The sequence below is a fragment of the Carlito syrichta genome, unplaced genomic scaffold, assembly GCF_000164805.1.
Source record: "Carlito syrichta isolate Samal-C Ts95f unplaced genomic scaffold, Tarsius_syrichta-2.0.1 Scaffold316024, whole genome shotgun sequence".
Lineage (NCBI taxonomy): Eukaryota > Metazoa > Chordata > Mammalia > Primates > Tarsiidae > Carlito > Carlito syrichta.
In genome coordinates this window covers 86,298-104,316 of record NW_007260120.1, presented here as the reverse complement: position 1 = coordinate 104,316, position 18,019 = coordinate 86,298, and the positions used below count along the sequence as shown (strand labels likewise).

The window sequence follows — 18,019 nt, the reverse complement described above, 5'->3', positions numbered from 1 at the left end:
GGGGGAAGGGAAAGAGAGAGAGAGAGAGAACTTGTTTGTCAACATTGATTTACAATGAGCCTAAATCTTATATTTTCCACTTCAACAATAAATTTTCAAAATTAATGATTTTTAAAAAAGAATTAAATATTGCTTTGCAACATGTCACTATGTTTCAATCACAGGGGAATATTTAATCTGTCATTTAAAATATTTTAGATAGGACAAATTTATTTGTCCAGTTATCATATTTTAGATAGGACAAATTTATTTGTCCAGTTACCATATTTTCAGATTTTAATCAATAAATTATATATATGCATGTATGTATATAGCTTTAAAAATTTTGTGGGACTTAACTTGGAATTGAAGCAACAAACTAAAATAATGACGTTATCAAGTTTATAAAAGATTTTCAGTGGGAGGAAAGAAAATAAAACTGGTACCCATATCTTTAAAGAAAATTATTCAATTACTCAATTCTATGTCCAATGATTAGATTACATCTTTTTTCAGTTACTAAATTACTGAGAATTTACAAGATAACTACCATGGTAACCTCTGCCTATAATAAAGTTCCCAAGTACTGACCTACTCTAAAAAAAGATCAGAAAATGTGCGTATATAAATGTTTACAGACACTCATTTTTAACTATAAATTAGAGTTTTAGCAACAATATCAACTTTACAAAAATATTTGTAACATTTTTTCATTTTTTCTTTGCATAAAGAACAAAAGAAAGTGCTTTTCATCTATACAGTTAAAATGAGAAATTATGAAGACTTCTCTGATTGTAGATTTAGTAAAATGATGAACCAAAATATAAAATAGCCTCCTCTGGGATTTTTTTAATGCAAAAGTTACACGTTTATTTTTGGGGATGATTTGGAGAAGTCCTTATTGAAAATAAGTCGTTGTCTAAAATAAATCTCTAAATCTCTTTCCAGTTTAACAATGGGCGTTTCCCCATGTTCTGATGATGTAAACTGTTCTATTCACCACAGAGTATTTTCAAATATTCAGGACCGCTGTCCCACATTATTCAGCACCTAAATGTGCAAAGACTCCCTAAGGGCATTGTTCAAGGACCCATGTCTCTGAACTCCCCTGGTCTTCCCAGTGTTAGAACCAGTTGCTGCAGCCAAAGGACCAGATGGTACCCTCGCTGTTCACTTCCCCTCCAGCCCCATCAGTGAATCTATCAACTCTGCCTTCCACATATACTCCCAACCTGTCTACCTCTCTATGTGTCAGTTGTCACCACGCTACAAGACGCCATGAGCTTTCTCATCTGCACCGCCACAAAATCTTTCATTCTTTCCCCCCTGAAAACCATGCTGTACCCAGCAGCCCACGTGTGGAATGCAAACAAGCTCCTGTCAGTATTTTGTCAAAACTTCGGATAACCTTTCCCCCACCCTGAGAATATCTGAACTCCCCTACATGAGCCAGCCTTTGGGAGTATCTTTGATGTCATCTACTTCCTCTGTGTTCTTTGCTCACAATCTACTCTTCGGTGAACCTCAACTTTTTATAATTAGCCAAGTGGAAGCCTACTGACAACAGAGTATGATGAGTATGTTTGTCTACTGAGGAGACTCAGCAAACTCCTCCACAATCTGGGGAGGTTCTCCCAGGAAAGGGAAGACCAGGGAATGTGTTCTGTTCGGTCATGAGTAACCCCGCATCTCTGCATTTGCTTCACTCACAGCTTGAGTAAGTGGCTGGACCCCACATCCTAGGTAGAACTACGTGGACCACATGCTGACCTTTGGAAGCTGATGACCTACTTCCTAGAGTTTCCTTATTTGAGCTGCATTTGTCAAAACTATTTCTATTCGATCTCAAACATTTTTTTATTTTGATTTTGATGGTTGTATTTCTTCTTGTAAATGCTTTATGACTGCCTACATGAATGAAGGTTTTTGGTTAATCTGCTTTCCACCAGTGTTAACTGAGTTGCATAAAAAAGACGTTTTACTCATTGAGTGTGAGTTAAATGATCAGGTGGGACACTCAGAGATTTTTTTCTAAAAAGAATATAATATATAATAGTTTAGGTTTCTCACAATTTGCAAGTGGCTTTTCTGTCTATGAGACAGTATGTTAAATTATTGCCAGAAGTGACCTTCAGAAGCTATCTGGCTCAACCAGCTTCCTTCAGACATTTGTTATTAGCATTTGGACAGATGCCAATTTTCAGCACTTTGAGGTCAACCAACTGCAAAGCAGTATCATGTTGGCAAGAAATTTTACTGGAACAATGTGTAGCACTCAGTGCTCTATTTATAAACCCGTTACAAAACATAATTAATGAAATAAATGTATTAGAACTTAAATTCTATATTTCATGATAAAAATTCTGAGTTTTAATGTACCTTGAATAAGATTTATTGTCATTGACCCCTTTGTGTAAAAAATAAAAATTATACTGTCATTAAAAATTACCCTATTCCCCTGTTAACCATTCTTCAAAGTATGTTGATGCTGTACTTAATTTTGATTGTCTCCAAAAGCATCTCTCAGTTATAGTTATCAATCTTTTAATGTATAGGACTCTAGACATGAAGCATTATATGAATTTGCATAAATACCAGCTTTTGTACACTTCTGAATTCATGATCCTTTGTTATTTAAAACAAAACAACCTTAAGGATAGGTACTCCGCCTTTACATTCTTTGATTCTGATCATAGCATGTGATACAGTAAATGGAACATAGTGTCTACTAAGTAAGTGTTACTAAATGACATTCTTTATTCCAACAAACCTCTATTGACATGCTGAGCTGTCAAGAACTTCAGACACAGAGATGATAAACACATGACTGATGCTCAAAAGGAGTTCATATAATCTGACTTTTTAAAGATGGGCTTGGAAGAGAGCTAAGCCAGCCCTTCAGACATAAGAAATTCAATTCTAAGAACTGAAGGGATGAGGATATGTTTTAACGTTATAAAATGTACAGTTTACCGTATGCCTGACAGATTACATGTAACTGCAAAGAGAATTCATATATTGGAAGGTAGGATCTTCAAAAACACCACAGGTGATCAAGATGTGTGAAATGTGCAGACACCTCAAATGGACGCGGCGGGTGAGTGGGGAGATCCAAATATGTCTTATTGAGGCCCCAGTGGGAGGAACTAGAGAAAACAGAGGGAAGACAATGATGGGAGAGGTCATTGCCAGTAATTTTCTGTAATTGGCCGACACGTTAGAATGAAAGCAGACACTGATCCTTGAGCAGGAGTAATTAATTTCCATTTACTAAATAAGCCATTCTGAATCTGGGTGATGCCCCAAATAAACTTCTAAAATCCAATAGAAAAGATGTAATACTAACAAAAAGCTTTATAGATATTGGTTGAATGAGTGAATGGACTGTCAAAAGCAAAGTGGTAGAAATACACACCAGAAAAGCATTAAAACAGAGTGGTATACCAAAGTCAGTATCAGAACAGATTCCAAGATAAAAACAGACTTTAAAGCCACAAAAGCACCATCTGGGATGGGGGGACTAGGTCCACCTTAACATGACAAGAGGGGCCCCAATGCCAACTTTGTAAAGATGGAGTTGTATGCAAAGTTCATGATATCACTCTAGTGAAAGCATGTGGGCTGTGGGCTCAAAGTCCAAGGTGAGCAGAAGGTTCCCAACCACACTTCTGCCAGCGAGCCTAGTGTCAGGCACCTGCTGGGGATAATTCTGAGTTCTAGAGCTTGCACAGCGATGCTAAGGGGACATGAGGGACAGAGAAAGGAGAGCCGATTCCGAGAATCTCCTGGTTCACTGGAGCCTGTTTCCTCAAGCCATTTGGTGGAGATTATTCTAGAATGGCATTAGGAGCTCATTATTTTATTTTTTAATTTTTATTTTTGTTTTGACTTGGAGTCTTACTCTATAACCTGGGGTGGAGTGCAGTGGCACACTCACTCCAGCGCTGACCTGCTGGACTCTGGGGATCCTTCTGCCCAGCCTTCTAAGTAGCTGGAACTACAGGTGCATGCTACCATGGCTGGCTAATTTTTGATTTACTGTAGAGATGAGGTCTCACCAAGTTGCTCGGATTGGTCTCGAACCCGCAGGCTCATGTAATCGACTAGCCTTGGCCTTCCAAAGTGCTGGGATTACAGGCTAAGCCACTGACCCCGGCCAGGAGCTCATTCTTAATACTGCACTTAGAAGATTTGCTTGTTTCTTGCCTGACAGTCTCACAATATACCACCATTCGCCCTCTTCCCCCTAAAAGACCTGCATCAGACTCAACCAAGCAGACATTCCTCGCAGTGCCGGGTGAGGCATCCTCTCTCATGCAGACTCATATGACCCAGGCACGTGTGCAAAGCCGTTGAGTGGGCAAATACATTCCCCCTCCTCATCTCAAGCACAGGGGCCAGAAACAGCTCACATTCACACGAGTGAGAGTGCAGTGCTCCCTTGCCCTGTTCTAATGCTAACTCTCTCACCCTGCCTTCTGTGCTCAGAGCGATTGCTGGACATTCTTGGAACACAGCCCTTGTCTGCTAGATTCATGAAATTGTGTTAATTGGATGAGATGAAGGAAGGTGAGAAATGTGTGGAAGGCCTTCTCAGAACATGTGACCAGAGAGTGGGGGAGAAGCCCTACCACGATCTGGGCGCTGCTGGGTTGGGGAAGTTTGGGGGGGGGGTCCAGTTTTCTGGGCATGCAGGAAGACCCTCAAGCAAAATGAGAATCAAATATTGTATCTTGCGCCCAGCACCCTTACAGGGGGAAATAATGCCTTCGATCACCCCAGGCTCTGGAGGCAGCCTATGCCTCTGGAAAAATTACTCTAAGCCCTTTCCAGAATGGCAAGGAGGGCCGGCATCTTGAGTGGGCCCAAGGCAGGGCTCTGCAGCAGGTCCAACCTGCAGCCCTGACACTCAGGCCACACCTGCTGGTGCCTCTGGGGGCTGGGGATGTCTGTGATGGGAAAGGAGGCCATGAGCGATTTACCATGAGCTGCAAGCTGCAGTGGAAGAATCACCGCACAGAGTTCCAGGGGTTTGGAATCAGGCAGTGTCTTCTGCACCAGAGAACTATGAGTTGTGTGGGCTTCCTTCCTTCCTTCCTTCCTTCCTTCCCTCACTCTGTTGCCCAGACTGGAGTGCAATGGCACATTCACAGTTTCCACAGTCTCCACCTGCTGGGCTCAGACAATCCTTCTGCCTCAGCCTCCCAAGTACCTGGGACTACAGGTGCGTGCCACCATGCCCAGCTAATATTTTGATTTATTATAGAGACGAGGTCTCACCAAGTTGCCCAGGTTGGTCTCACATTCCTGGTCTCAGGCAACCCTCTCACCTTGACCTCCCTAAGTGCTGGGATAACAGGTGTGAGCCACCACGCCCGGACCTATGAGCTATTTGAAAAACACTTTTCTGCATGCTACTCAGTCTTGGCAGAGCTACAGTGCCTGACCATGGGGCATCATGTGACCCTGTGCACAGAATTTCCCATCACCACCTGAGCTCGGGGAGACCCCCCAAGAAATGAGGTCGGGAGGAGCAGCTGTCTGCGCATCAGAAGTGGTGCACCAGGGGCTGGGGCAGGAGGGGGACAAGCAAACCCCATATGCAGGTGACTCAGAGACCCAGGTCACTTGCCACAGATGCTCTGACCCTTCTCTCCCACCTCATGCCCCTGACCACGCAGGGTGTCCTCTGTGACCAGCCTAAAGGGGAGGAAAGATTGGTTTTAGGGTGGGTGTCAGCCACAAGAGGCTGGCAGCTGCACTGTGGCCCCAATTGGGTGGCATTGAACGATCGCAGTGAGTGGAAACCTCCCATGGAGAAAGTCACAGGCAGTGCACATGTTGTGTAGAGACAGAAATCAACTGAGCTTAGATACAGGTGGTCTCATGATGACGGAGACTGGCTTGGTGGGTCCACTGAGGCCTAGAAAGGGGGGTTCTGGAGTAGGGAGGACAGAGAAAGCTGGGGAAGGGGCTTGTAGATGGACCTAAGGGCACAAAGGGGCAGATCTCTGTATCCACATTAATACCCTCCAGACCGGCCAGGGTAGAAGAGACACGAAGTACCTGGCATAGCTCGGCTAGTTAACACCAACCAGCCCATGGCCGCCCACTCAGAAAGGTGGCAGGAAGGAAGACCATGCATGGCCTGACAGCAAGGACTCTCCTCAGCATGGCTGATCTTACCACTGCCGAATGACTAAGCTGCCTGCAGCAGACACCAGTGCAGAGCTCAGATGTGGCAGCATCTCCCAATGAGACAGGCAGCCCCCGGGGCATCATTCTGACTGGAATGGACACAGAGGCTGGGAAGGGGACTTCCTTTTCCGCCGGCATCGCTATCCTGGGACTTCCAGGACTTCCAGAACGTTTGATGCCCTGATCTGGGACTCTACATGACATGGCAGTGAGCTAGGTGACTCGTCTGGAAGCAAAGGCAAGTGCCACTAGGTGCGTGACCCTGGAATTCATGGTTCTTACCACCGACTCTATTTTCCAGAAGCTGAGGGCCTGACTGGTTGGTGGGACCATCTTCTCATGCTGCTGTTGAGATCCCCTCTTTGAGATTCCCCCATGAGGATAAGGATGTTTCCAGGGGCAGTCTGCACCTCCAAGATCAATAGCCACTATGGCACTATGTCCCCGGGGTGGACACATCCATCTGGGAACCAAGGGTGATGGAGAAGTGGTCATGTTGGCCATCATTGTCAAGGACCTAGCTGGGACATGAGTGCCTCCCATCCCCACCACCAGGGGATCTGGAATTCTGTTCTAGGTGGAGAGTGTTTCTACCAGGGGACACAACGTGAGTCCCTGTCATCCTCAAGCTGCTATCCAGTCACTTCAGCTCCCTGTACCAGATGCCACCAATGAGGACAGCATGCACCCTTCTGACAGGAGTTGGCTGGGAAAAGTATGCTTGTCCCCTGAGTGGACAAACAGGGTATTTCTTGGAATTCCCTTGGCCATTCTGACAGTACATGGACAAGTACTTAGTCACATGTGAGAGCTGACAAGGGCATGGTGACAAGGGCTCAGACCCCGCCAATAGGGATACCAGGGTCACCCCACCAGGTTGGCTACACAGACCAGCAGGGGCATCAGACGAGAGCTAGGAGACTCCTGAATGAGTAGCCAAGGGTGGTGGGAGGAGAGAGAGGTGCCAAATATCCATGGCAGCCTCCACTCCAATTGCTGAGTGGAGGCCCTGGCTCAGGCCATTAACGTTCCTGCCTCAGTCTCCTCAGGCAAAGAGAGTAAGCCAACTCTTGGGGGAGCTGTGCCCAAAGGAGGAGGGATCGACAGTCATGGGACCCTGCCAGGGGTGGGAAGGGGGGGACACATAACACCACAATGGGTACCTGGTCTTAAACCAGGGCAAGTGAGGACCAGTGAGAGGCCCAACCTTCACCTGCATGTAGATTTCTTATGTACCTACTCCTGACTTGTACCCCACATCTTTATATTTTAAAAATGTAAAAAGAAAAAACAAACAAACCAAGAGGATCTGAAGGACACAGAGGTGGATTCCAGTGATGTGTCAGCCCAGTCACGCTTCAGATCTGAGACACCACTTTATTCAGTTGCCGGGATGGCTGACGACGGGGAGCACTTCTGACAGTGCTGAGCTGCCATGCCCATGGCTGTGTCCTCACCACCCCAGCACGAGAAGCATAGCTACATCTGGTCAGTGCATGGAGTGAGACGCCAGCCCCCCTCAATGTGGGATCCACTCTGAAGGCCCCTTCCAGTGCCGTTGCAGCCACCTTGTCCAGCATCTCCCTCTGTCTCCTTTCGCTGACCTTGCTCTCCTGCCGGCATTGCTATGGAAGGTGGGGTCAACACACCGATACACAACTCTCCAGCTTGCAGTTGGCTTCCCCCAGAGCCCCTAAGCAGTCACAGGTGGAAACATTGAGATTGACAAAAGTAACCAGGTACACTGATGGAGTTCTCAGGAGAACACCATTCAACTTGATCTACCGTGAAGGGAGTCAGAATCAAAATGGAGTCACTCACGTTAAGAAAATCCTGACAAATAGAGCCAGAAAAGACCGTAGAGAGCATTCTCATGCTTGAATGTCTGATAAGAACCATCACAGAGAATGCAAAACCCATACATTCACACAAAGGCCATCGCAATAGTGTGCGGAAAAAACACTTCAGCAAGGACTTCTGCCAGCACCTGTCTGGCCAGCCTTGGACGGGCATCACCCTGGCTAAGAATCCTTGTATCAAAGGATGGTTACAGCAAAACAATCACACTACCCTTTTCTTTCTTTCCTTCAAGAACCTCCCTCTTCCTTTACCTCCTGGAACACATACGTAGTTCATTGCGGCACACACACTCCCACTGCAATGCCTGTTCCCAAAGAAACACCGTTCCTTCTAGAGAGCGTCTCTGCTTGTTGTTTGGGTGGATGCGACCTTAAGTCAGGTTCTCTAGAAGCAGAGAAAAAGGCATTAGGCAAGAGGGGAGCAGCCAGGGCAGGAGAGGGATCCAGACCGAAGTGTGGGTTGAGGCTGAGGGCAGCTCTCCAGAGACATGTGAAATAACAATGACGACAACAACACAACCCTTTTACTGGCCCTTTAGAAGCAAGTTAACACACCAACCATGTGTGGGGAACAAGCACATAGGGCACGACCATCTATCCAGTGTAGATAAGACCCTAAACTAAGACATTAGCTACAAAAACAGAGTTCAGAATATTCTTAACTTAAAATTGCACATGATGGTCAGGTGCAGTGGCTCACACCTGTCATCCTAGCACTTTGAGAGGCAGAGACAGGAGTATTGCTTGAGCCCAGGAGTTCAAGACCAGCCTGGGCAACATGGTGACACCTTGTCTCTACAAAAAAATAAAAAATTCAGCCAGATGTGGTGGCATGCGCCTGTAGTCCCAGCTACTCAGGAGGCTGAAGTGGAAGGATGACCTGAATCCAGGAGGTTGAGGCTGCAGTGAGCTGTGATTGTGCTACTGCACTCCAGCTTGGGCGATAGTGAGTCCCTGACTCAAATAACAAAATAAAATAGAATAAAACAAAATTACACATGAAAACTGTGTTTAACCAGACAATAAAATAGCTTTTCATCTGTTTTATTAAGTCTTTTGATCCTTATACTTTAGCTGAAATTTTCAGACAGACCAACTGCACCCTCCCAATTAAAAAAAAACCCTCAGTTTGTCTAGTTCCTAAAAATAGCATTTAATAAAATTCTAGCTCTGAAAAATACCCACCAAAATTAAGGACACATTTTAAGAAAAAAACGTATTTAAATGTATCAACTACACTGAGCTTGTTTTTTGGTTGCAAGACTCTCAATGAGATATGTAAGGCAAAAATGAATTCTTGAGGTTAATATAATTAAGGTTCTTATCAAGGGTGGTAGCTATGAAATTTTCCAATGGCCTGAGGGTTCCTTGAAGCATTTCAGAGGAGCCCAGGGCTCAGTTACTTCCACACTACCACTGCCTTTGCTTTGGGATTGCAGTGGGGTGATTTAATATGACTTTTAAATGTCGGCACAATAAAGACATTCAAACACATTCCAGTTTGGGGACAGTAAGCTTCTACGCTTCACCAAGATGAATATTTTATATCCAGTTGTTGTCAAGCTCTAAAATGCTTCATGAAAGGGAAATTTCTGTGGGAAACCTGAGCAGCTATTTGATTTTCCTGGTTTCATACATCTCACTGTGGAAGGTGGTCAGCGGTCAAGGATGCTGGGAGGGCTTTCTGTCAGCCCCTGGAACGTGCCCATCCCTTCCAGCAGCCCTTGCTGTGCGTGAAGAACATTCTCCACAGAAAGAGCAAAAGGACCCTGAGTCTGGGATCTCTCGGCCACCTAGGGTTCCTCTGTGGCACCTTCTTAGGGGACCATGAGAAGCAGCTTGGAGAATCCTGACCCCGCACCACCTTTCTCCCGAGGGTCTCCCTTGTGTCCCCATGGGTAGAGTCAGGCTGAGAGGTTCAACCTGTTCTTGAAGATGGTGGTGATGAACACGACCGTTCACTGAGAAGTTAGAACCCTTCCAAGTGCCTCGTGTGGAATGAATTTGATAATGATTAAAACTGAGAAGGTAGATGCTGTCATTTAACTCCCCCCCCTTTACAAATGAGGACACCAAGGCACACGGACATTAAGTAATCCACACAAGGTCAGCATAGCTAGAGCCCGGCAGGCTGACTCCACAGCCTAAACCTTCCCCCACTGCCACTTCACTGATATTTTCCTTTTGGAGGCGTTTCTCGAGCAACACTAACCAATAATTCTAAAAATGGAGTTAAACCAGTCACCAAAGTGAATTAAGGTGCCCCACACGGCGGCCCACTGCCCTGACCATTGTCCATGGCAACCAGAGTGATCCTTCCGAAGCATATGCACGCCAGGGCTCCTCTTCTACTGTGACTGTTTAAAGGACTCCCTGGTGCTTTCGATGAAGAGTAGATGCCTTTGGGCACAGCAGCCCTCCCTGACCCCAGTAAGGTCACATCAGTTGTAGACACAGGGATTTTCAGAGGAGTCTTGAGGCCTTTGCAAATCCACAAATTACTAAGTACTTCTGTACCATGTTCCCATGAAATTTTCTACAGCAGGGGATCCTAACTCCCAGATATGGACCAGTACCGGTCTGTGGCCTGTTGGGAACCAGAACACACAGCAAGAGGTGAGCGGCAGACGAGGGAGTGAAGCCTCATCTGTGTTTATAGCCTCTCTCCATCGCTCGCAAAACCTCCTGAGCTCCGCCTCCTGTGAGATCAGCGGCGGCGTTAGATTCTCACGGGAGCGTGAACCCTGTTGTGAACTGCGCGTGCGAGGGATCTAGGTCACGGTTCCTTAGGAGAATCTAATGCCTGATGACATGATGTGGAGCTGAGGTGGTGATGCTAGCACTGGGGAGTGGCTGCAAATACAGATGAACATAAGCAGTGAGGTCTGACCGCACAGAGACCATCATAAATCAATTGCTTGCAGATGTATATCAAAACCTCTCAGTGAGTGGCAAGTGAGTTTATGGACTTCAATTGCACAGCTGCCTCTGGGGGCAGGCTTTCAGTCAGAATCTGACACTTATTTTAATTCACATATGGCCCACCCATTATTTTATTTACCACTTCCGTCTGGGTCTCTTTCTTTAATGGTGAGTTGTATAAGTATCTCATTACATATTACAATGTAATCATAATAGAAATAAAGAGCACTCGAATCATCCCGAAACCATCCCCACCCCCGGGTCCATGGAAATAGTTTCTTCCAAGAAACAGGTCCTAGATGCCAAAGAGATTGGGGACCGCTGGTCTACCGCACAACATACACGATGTAAGATGAAGTGTAGTGGGCGATGACTCCTGTAGTGTTCCTGACACACCATGAGCTCTTTGGTCCTGAAGTAGGTCCAGGCCAGCAGATGCAACAGCCAGACAGATGCTGTTGAGGAGGACAGAAAGGGAGGAGGAGGAGGCAGAAGGAAAGGCCTCGTGGGGGTCAAGGCAGGCTCTGAAGGAATGGGCCAGGAGCGCAGTCACCTTCAGGACTCTGCTGTTTTTCCCTTCCTGCTAGGAAGCCACAGTGACAGCAGCTCGGCGGAGGGGAAGCATGGCCGAATGGGCCACTGATCAGGGTGTGGAGAGAGAACCACAGGCCCAATGGGTTGCACAAAACTGGGCAAAGTGGACACCCACTCGTCACTCCCAAGTCAGGCTTAGTTTTCATATGCAATTCAGTGTCAATTTAGTGAGCGACTAAAAAGCCTACTTTTTTTTTGAGTCAGAGTCTCACTCTGTTGCCCTGGATGGAGTGCAGTGGCACGCTCATGGCCACCATGGCCTCGACCTGCTGGGCTTAGGCGGTCCTTCTACCTCAGTCTTTCAAGTAGCTGGAACTATAGGTGTGCACTGCCATGCCCGGCTAAAAAGTCTACTTTTTAAAGAATAATATGGAACAACTCTGTCTGTGACATTTTAACTGCAAGCTTAGCTGCCATCTTTTGGACACTTAGATTTGATAGTCCTTGGAATTCTGTGCATAACTACACTGAAACACTACTTTTCGTTTGCCTTTAAAATCGGATCTTGCCTAAATTCTGGAACCTTTCACACGAACCCCAACTCACACCCTGAGTTTTGAAGTTCCATGAGTGTGCCTCTTTGTACCTATCTCTACAAAATGTCTGCAAGAAAATAAGCAAAACAAAAGCACAGTATATTTAGTTCACTTTGTGCTAGTAGTTATTCTACCCTGCTGGCAAATCTTTTAGCCAGTTGAGTTCTATTTTCCTTGATTATCTTTCTCTGTGCCTTTCTTTAAACACTTCTGTTTTTTTTTTTTTGTCACATATTAACTTAGAAAACACAAAGAACCCAAGACTTCAGTAAGCCAAGTCACTGGCACACGTGTACTTATCCCACTTATGTTTATTTTTTGACACACATTTTGAGCAACACTTTATATTTTCCAGATTTGGGGGAAAGAACATTCTTTCCATTGTCACTCCAAAAATAGTTAGGGAGTCAGGTTGATTTTTTTTGCTTTCGTTTTGTTTATTTCCAACTTATAACACTTCTTGACTTTTGTTCTTATTAATTTTAGTCTATTTCTTAATGTCTATAACAAAACTATCAATAGACTCAGAAACAAATGTAATTCTACCACAAAAGTTGAAGAGTAGAATTAGAAGTAGGTAATCTCAAAGCTTATACTTTGTCTAGGTTAACTACAGTCCTTCAATTTAATGCACAAAAATATAGACATGTTATCACTAGCCTTTTACAAATTAAAATATTAGAAATACATGAATATGCTAAAAATATGTAGACTATCAGTAGTCAGAAAAGTCAAGTTGAAGTTAAAAGTTAACTGACTTTTTAAATAAATTAATATATAATGCAAAATAAATAAATTAATAGAACATAATCATATATAATTATTTTGAGATATACAATGTATTCGACATTATTTTAAATTTACTTTACTAACTCTCAAGTCATCCATGAAGGGAACGAAATCAAGAGAACTTTAACTGTTTGGTTTTAAGTTGTACTTTGTGATGGTATAAAATCCAAGTTAAAACGGATCACTTACCTTAGATAGTTTGAAAGTACACTGTGGATTAACTACTGCCGGCCTGCGCTCTGCAGGGACAAAGCTTCTCTAACTTTCCCTTTACTTACAGAATGAAAGGGAAGACTGGAGCCTCACTCCCGACCCTGGGGAACAGGCGCTCACGTGTTTGGCCTTGTCTCCTGTTCCATCCCCTCACATCAGCAACAGGCATGTCTAATTTTACTCAGTGACATAAACAGCTCATACCGCACTTAAAATTGCTTGGGCACCAATTCCAGGACACAGCTCTCAGTGTGCACCCCAAACAAAACGAAACCACAAAAAAATAGCATACCAAAACCCAAACCATTCCAATATTTCAACCAACATTCAGGCTTAACTGCCCTGAATCATGATAGCCTTATATAATTATAACTTTCTAAAATAAACTTTACCTCAAGCAAATAGCAAAAACCTTCTGAGGTTAGTTTCCAGTGAAATCTAGTGTTGATAAAACCTCATGAAAAATCTCTTCAAATTAACATGCAACATTTAGAACTGGAGACTTCATTACATGTATTACTAGTCTCATTCAAATAAACTGCATATTTTCATGTAAGAGTCACTTTTCTTAAAGATCACTTTCCTTAGGGATCTTTTTAAGTGAAAAACTTTAATATTTGAGGAGAAAACCTTAAACAATGACCAAATTAATAAAAAGTAAACAAACTCTATGTTAAACTAGGACAGTTCTTTTCTAGTAAGCTAATATTTATGCTATTTTAAACAAACCATGGGAATATAACAACGTGGTCTTAAAGTGTCTTTATCCTTATTTAAAAATAATGATCTCATCCAATGTTTACAAGGTGTAAAGAAAATAGAATAAATATCAGACCATTAAGTAATCTTACCCTTTTATTTTGCATTATTTTTATGTAGCCTGGTTTGCAGCCTGAATTAAAACTGACTAAATTACATATTTCAAATTTGCATTTTAGCACTAAATCTTGAATATAAGAAGCAAAGCTATAATCATCCACGTGCTTAATTTGTCCTTTATTTTCTTCTCAGGAGATCTTTTCTCTTCATTCTGTTTATTCATACTCTAACTTCTTTTGAAATTTGATGCTTCTATCACACTAACAGCTGCAGGCCTTAAATTAAAAGCTGATTCAGCCTCAACGAATCATACATTTGTAAGACATTTAAAAATCTTCCCTGAATCCTCGGTACATTAGTATTTCTCTTACTACAGCAATTCAGTTAAGCATAAAGTTATAGCATGACTATCAATTCTTAACCCAAATATCTAATATATTTAACAGTAATGATGTGAGATGTATTTTTGTATCAGTGTGAGTCTGAAAAGTCAAAGTTTGAAATTTGTAACTCAATATTCTGATTGAAATGTCACACATTTAAAGGTTACATACGAGAGACCTTTTCATCAATTCGTAAATTGGTTTTGCGGCAATGAACTTTTCAATGTTTTGGGGATGGTTTTGTAAAAAATATTAGTCAAGTGATGTGTCTGATCTCCACTCACACTAATGCCATCCACACCTGCTTCTGGAACTGCGGGAGGATGACATAAAGAAGCCTTTGATTTCATGGGTTAGATGGAATTATTAAAGCATGATCTTCATGGCTTTTAAGGCAGGGCTAGCTTAACGTTATAATTCACATAAACACATTTGATATGTGTTCAAAGGAATGCTGACATTTTAAAGCTACAAGAGATCTTAAAAAGAACCTAGTCTGACACTTACCTCAGTGTAACAAAATGAGTTCAAGGTTACAAAGCTAGTAGTCCTACGTGCGTACGTGATTTTGAAAGTCCCTTGGTTTAACATGCCCATTTGGTACTTGGATGCTCCCACTACAAAAGTGCTTCCAGCCATGGGGGTCCTTCCTAGGATTCCCCTCATTTCTCTTCTGCCTCCATTCTTGACTACTATGGTCATCAGCCAGCGGTGCCCCTCACCCCTCTGCATTCCTATCAACCAACACTCTTTTTTCCCCAGGTTTGGTTAACCCTGTTGCGGGAGTTATAGTTTAAGTGGTTTAGATTGGGGAGATCACGTTCAGAGCCATTGAAAATAGTCTCATCCAAATAAACTGCATATTTTCATGTAACAATCACTCTTCTTAAAGATCACTTTCCTTAGGGCGCTTTCGAAGTGAAAGACTTTAATATTTGAGGAGAAAACTTCAAACAATGGCCATATTAATAAATATAAGGTAAACAAACTCTATGTTAAAACTAGGACAGTTCTTTTCTAGTAAGCTAATATTTATATTTAACAAGCTATGTTAATGTAACAACATGGTCTTAAAAGTGTCTATCTTTATTTAAAATAATGAACTCATTCAATTTTTACAAGGTGTAGAGGAAATAGAATAATCCTGAATTGTATCCCACATCTTTATTATTTTATTTTATATGAATATTTTTTATTATGGTTTTGTGGGGTACAGTTAAGGGTTAGGTGTACAATTACATTTCATTTAGGCACCCTGTTGATAAGAGGTGTTTCCCCATCCCCAGACAGATATTTGCTACTGTTAATCCCATACTCCCCCCATAGTTTCCCAGTACCGTCCTTTAAAATATAAAAGAAAGAAAGAAAATAGAATAAATATCAAACTGGAAATCTGGTAATGATGTGATCATTTTGGATGGATTGTTTCATTTTTTAATATGCAGTCAAAGGTAGAGTTATCTGTGGAGGGAAAGGTTATAAAGAGAGATAGTCTCAACTATATGTTGTCTACAAGGGACTCATTTCACCTATAAATACACACAGACTGAAAACGAGGAGATCGAAAAAGATATTTCATGCAAATAGAAACCATAAGAGAGCAGGGGTAGCTATACTTATGTCAGGTAAAAAAAAAAAACCAGCAACAATTTTAAGTCAAAAACTGTAAAAAAGACAAAGAAAGTCATTGTATTATGATAAAGACACCTATTCAGCAAGAGAATACAACAATTATAAATATATATGCACCCAACACCAGAGCACCCAAATATATTAAACAAATATCATTAGATCTAAATAAAGTTTTTAAACTTAACTACTGTATTTTTATTACCATCATTTGTTTTTGCTATCCTCTCTACTAGACCATAAACTCTTTGGTCAGTGCCTAAATATAATGAATCCTCACTGAACTAAACTTTGAATAGTTATACCAGTCTCATCAGTGTTTTTTATGATATCAATTGGATAGTCTACAGTGACGTTAAAAAAAACTGAGCTAACATAATCTGGATGACATTATAGAAATTATCCAGAAGAGGTCAGTATAACAGTAATAAAAGTAGGGCTTTCAGGACAAATTAAATGTGAATTCAAATCAAATTATTTTGTAAGTGATACACTTTAAAGCTTTTAAAATATCATGCTAATTATTTGACTCTTCGATTAAGGAACAATTCTCAAAATAGATGGCCAGAGATCTTTCAAATAAGCAAAATGAAATGATCAAATAATTCTATACATAACCGAAAACTGAGTTTTCATCTGTAATTACTTGGATGAGTCTCACCTAGATTCTCTGATTATTTTAAAATAAGAATCACTCAGTGAATGCATTTTAACAAAGATAATTCATATTCTTTTTAGAGCTGCCATACAAATAGAAAAATTAGAATAATGACTAGACTACTAGATATAAGCGTATTATGTTTCTTATGATATCTCTTGGGAGTTATGACTCAATACTTATTACAAAGATCTAATTCAGTGTTCTCAGGGAAGACAGATGGAAAAAAAACCCACATGCAATAAAGAAAAAATCACTGGAAGCTAAAGAACTAAGAGATATAGGAAAGAAAAAGAAAATTCTCAGATTTCAGAAGCGAAAGTACAGTGCTACCTAAAATTTCAAAGTCCTCTGCATTATTCACTGGAAATCACTGAATCGAGTCATCATATCCTAAAAGGACTGTTTCATGAACCTATGACTTTGCATACTTTATAGGGAATGGATATTGCAACTCCATTACATAGGGACTTCTTGGGTAGTGATTCTTAGTCCAGGCAGGGAATAGAAAATTAAATAATATTAAAATTAAAATAATTAAAAATGATTATCAACATAGACCTTGCACAGGTTAAAGAGGAAACTGATCAGAAGGGCTTATGGCAATCTCCCTTGCTGTGTTTGGTTCTCCCTGCCACATCTTCACCTCCGAGTGTCCGAGGTCTCTACTTGAGTCTTCCTCTTCCTACTTACTTCTTACCTTTAAATGACCTCCCACTGCCATGGCTCTGTGCTACCTCTAGACATGACCTCTTGGGTGAGTTCATGCACATTCTCACCCGGCAGCCATCTCCTCCTTTTCCCCATGGAGTTCTGTCACTCCTTTCAGCTCCCCTGTGGCCATCTTGGCAACTTCAGAAAGTCAACTTAAATAATCATGGCTTGTTCCAGACGTACAGAGAGTATCTGTTGACTGAGGGTGTTGGCGCTCTGACCATGCCATGTCCCACCTGTGTCTGCAAGCCTGTGGCTTCTGTCTCTAGCCTTCCTCCCATTTACCTGCACTTCTGCATGATCAAAGCCGATCACATCACATTCCACTTGGACACTGTCATGGCACCTCCTGTAAAGTGGCAGACTTGATTAAAAAAATCAAAATGCAATCGTTTTCACATTTTTACAACCAACCATGTTTCCTTTCAGAGACAAACAGTGCTCTTATAATCCCTGTGTCATTCCATGTTTCCATTGCCAGTTTCCAACGGAACTTTTAAAAATGTCCCTCCAAATACTCGAATTGCTTTATATTGAAACTATTCCTTTACCCTGCAGTTTTTGTTGTCATTGTTGGAGTTTCTGAATACTATTTTTGTCTTTGCTACAAGAAGAAAGTGTGCTAAATATGACTTCCTCAGCATATCCTAGTTGTCTCTTGGTTTTATTGATTTAACCTACTATTTGGAATCAGTTCTAATTTTTTTCTTGAAATGTACCTGCCTT

At 42.1% G+C, this 18,019-nt stretch overlaps 1 protein-coding gene across 1 annotated transcript in view; it reads right to left on the bottom strand.

Annotated features, from left to right (window-relative positions):
* The window catches only part of SGCG (sarcoglycan gamma), an 88,601-nt gene extending 71,178 nt beyond the window's left edge, over positions 1-17,423 (bottom strand). Inside the window, exon 1 of the mRNA XM_021706804.1 lies at positions 17,359-17,423. Within this exon, the coding sequence (XP_021562479.1) occupies positions 17,359-17,423 (65 nt within the window). The remainder of the gene's footprint in view (positions 1-17,358) is intronic.
* Positions 17,424-18,019: the final 596 nt, after the last annotated feature.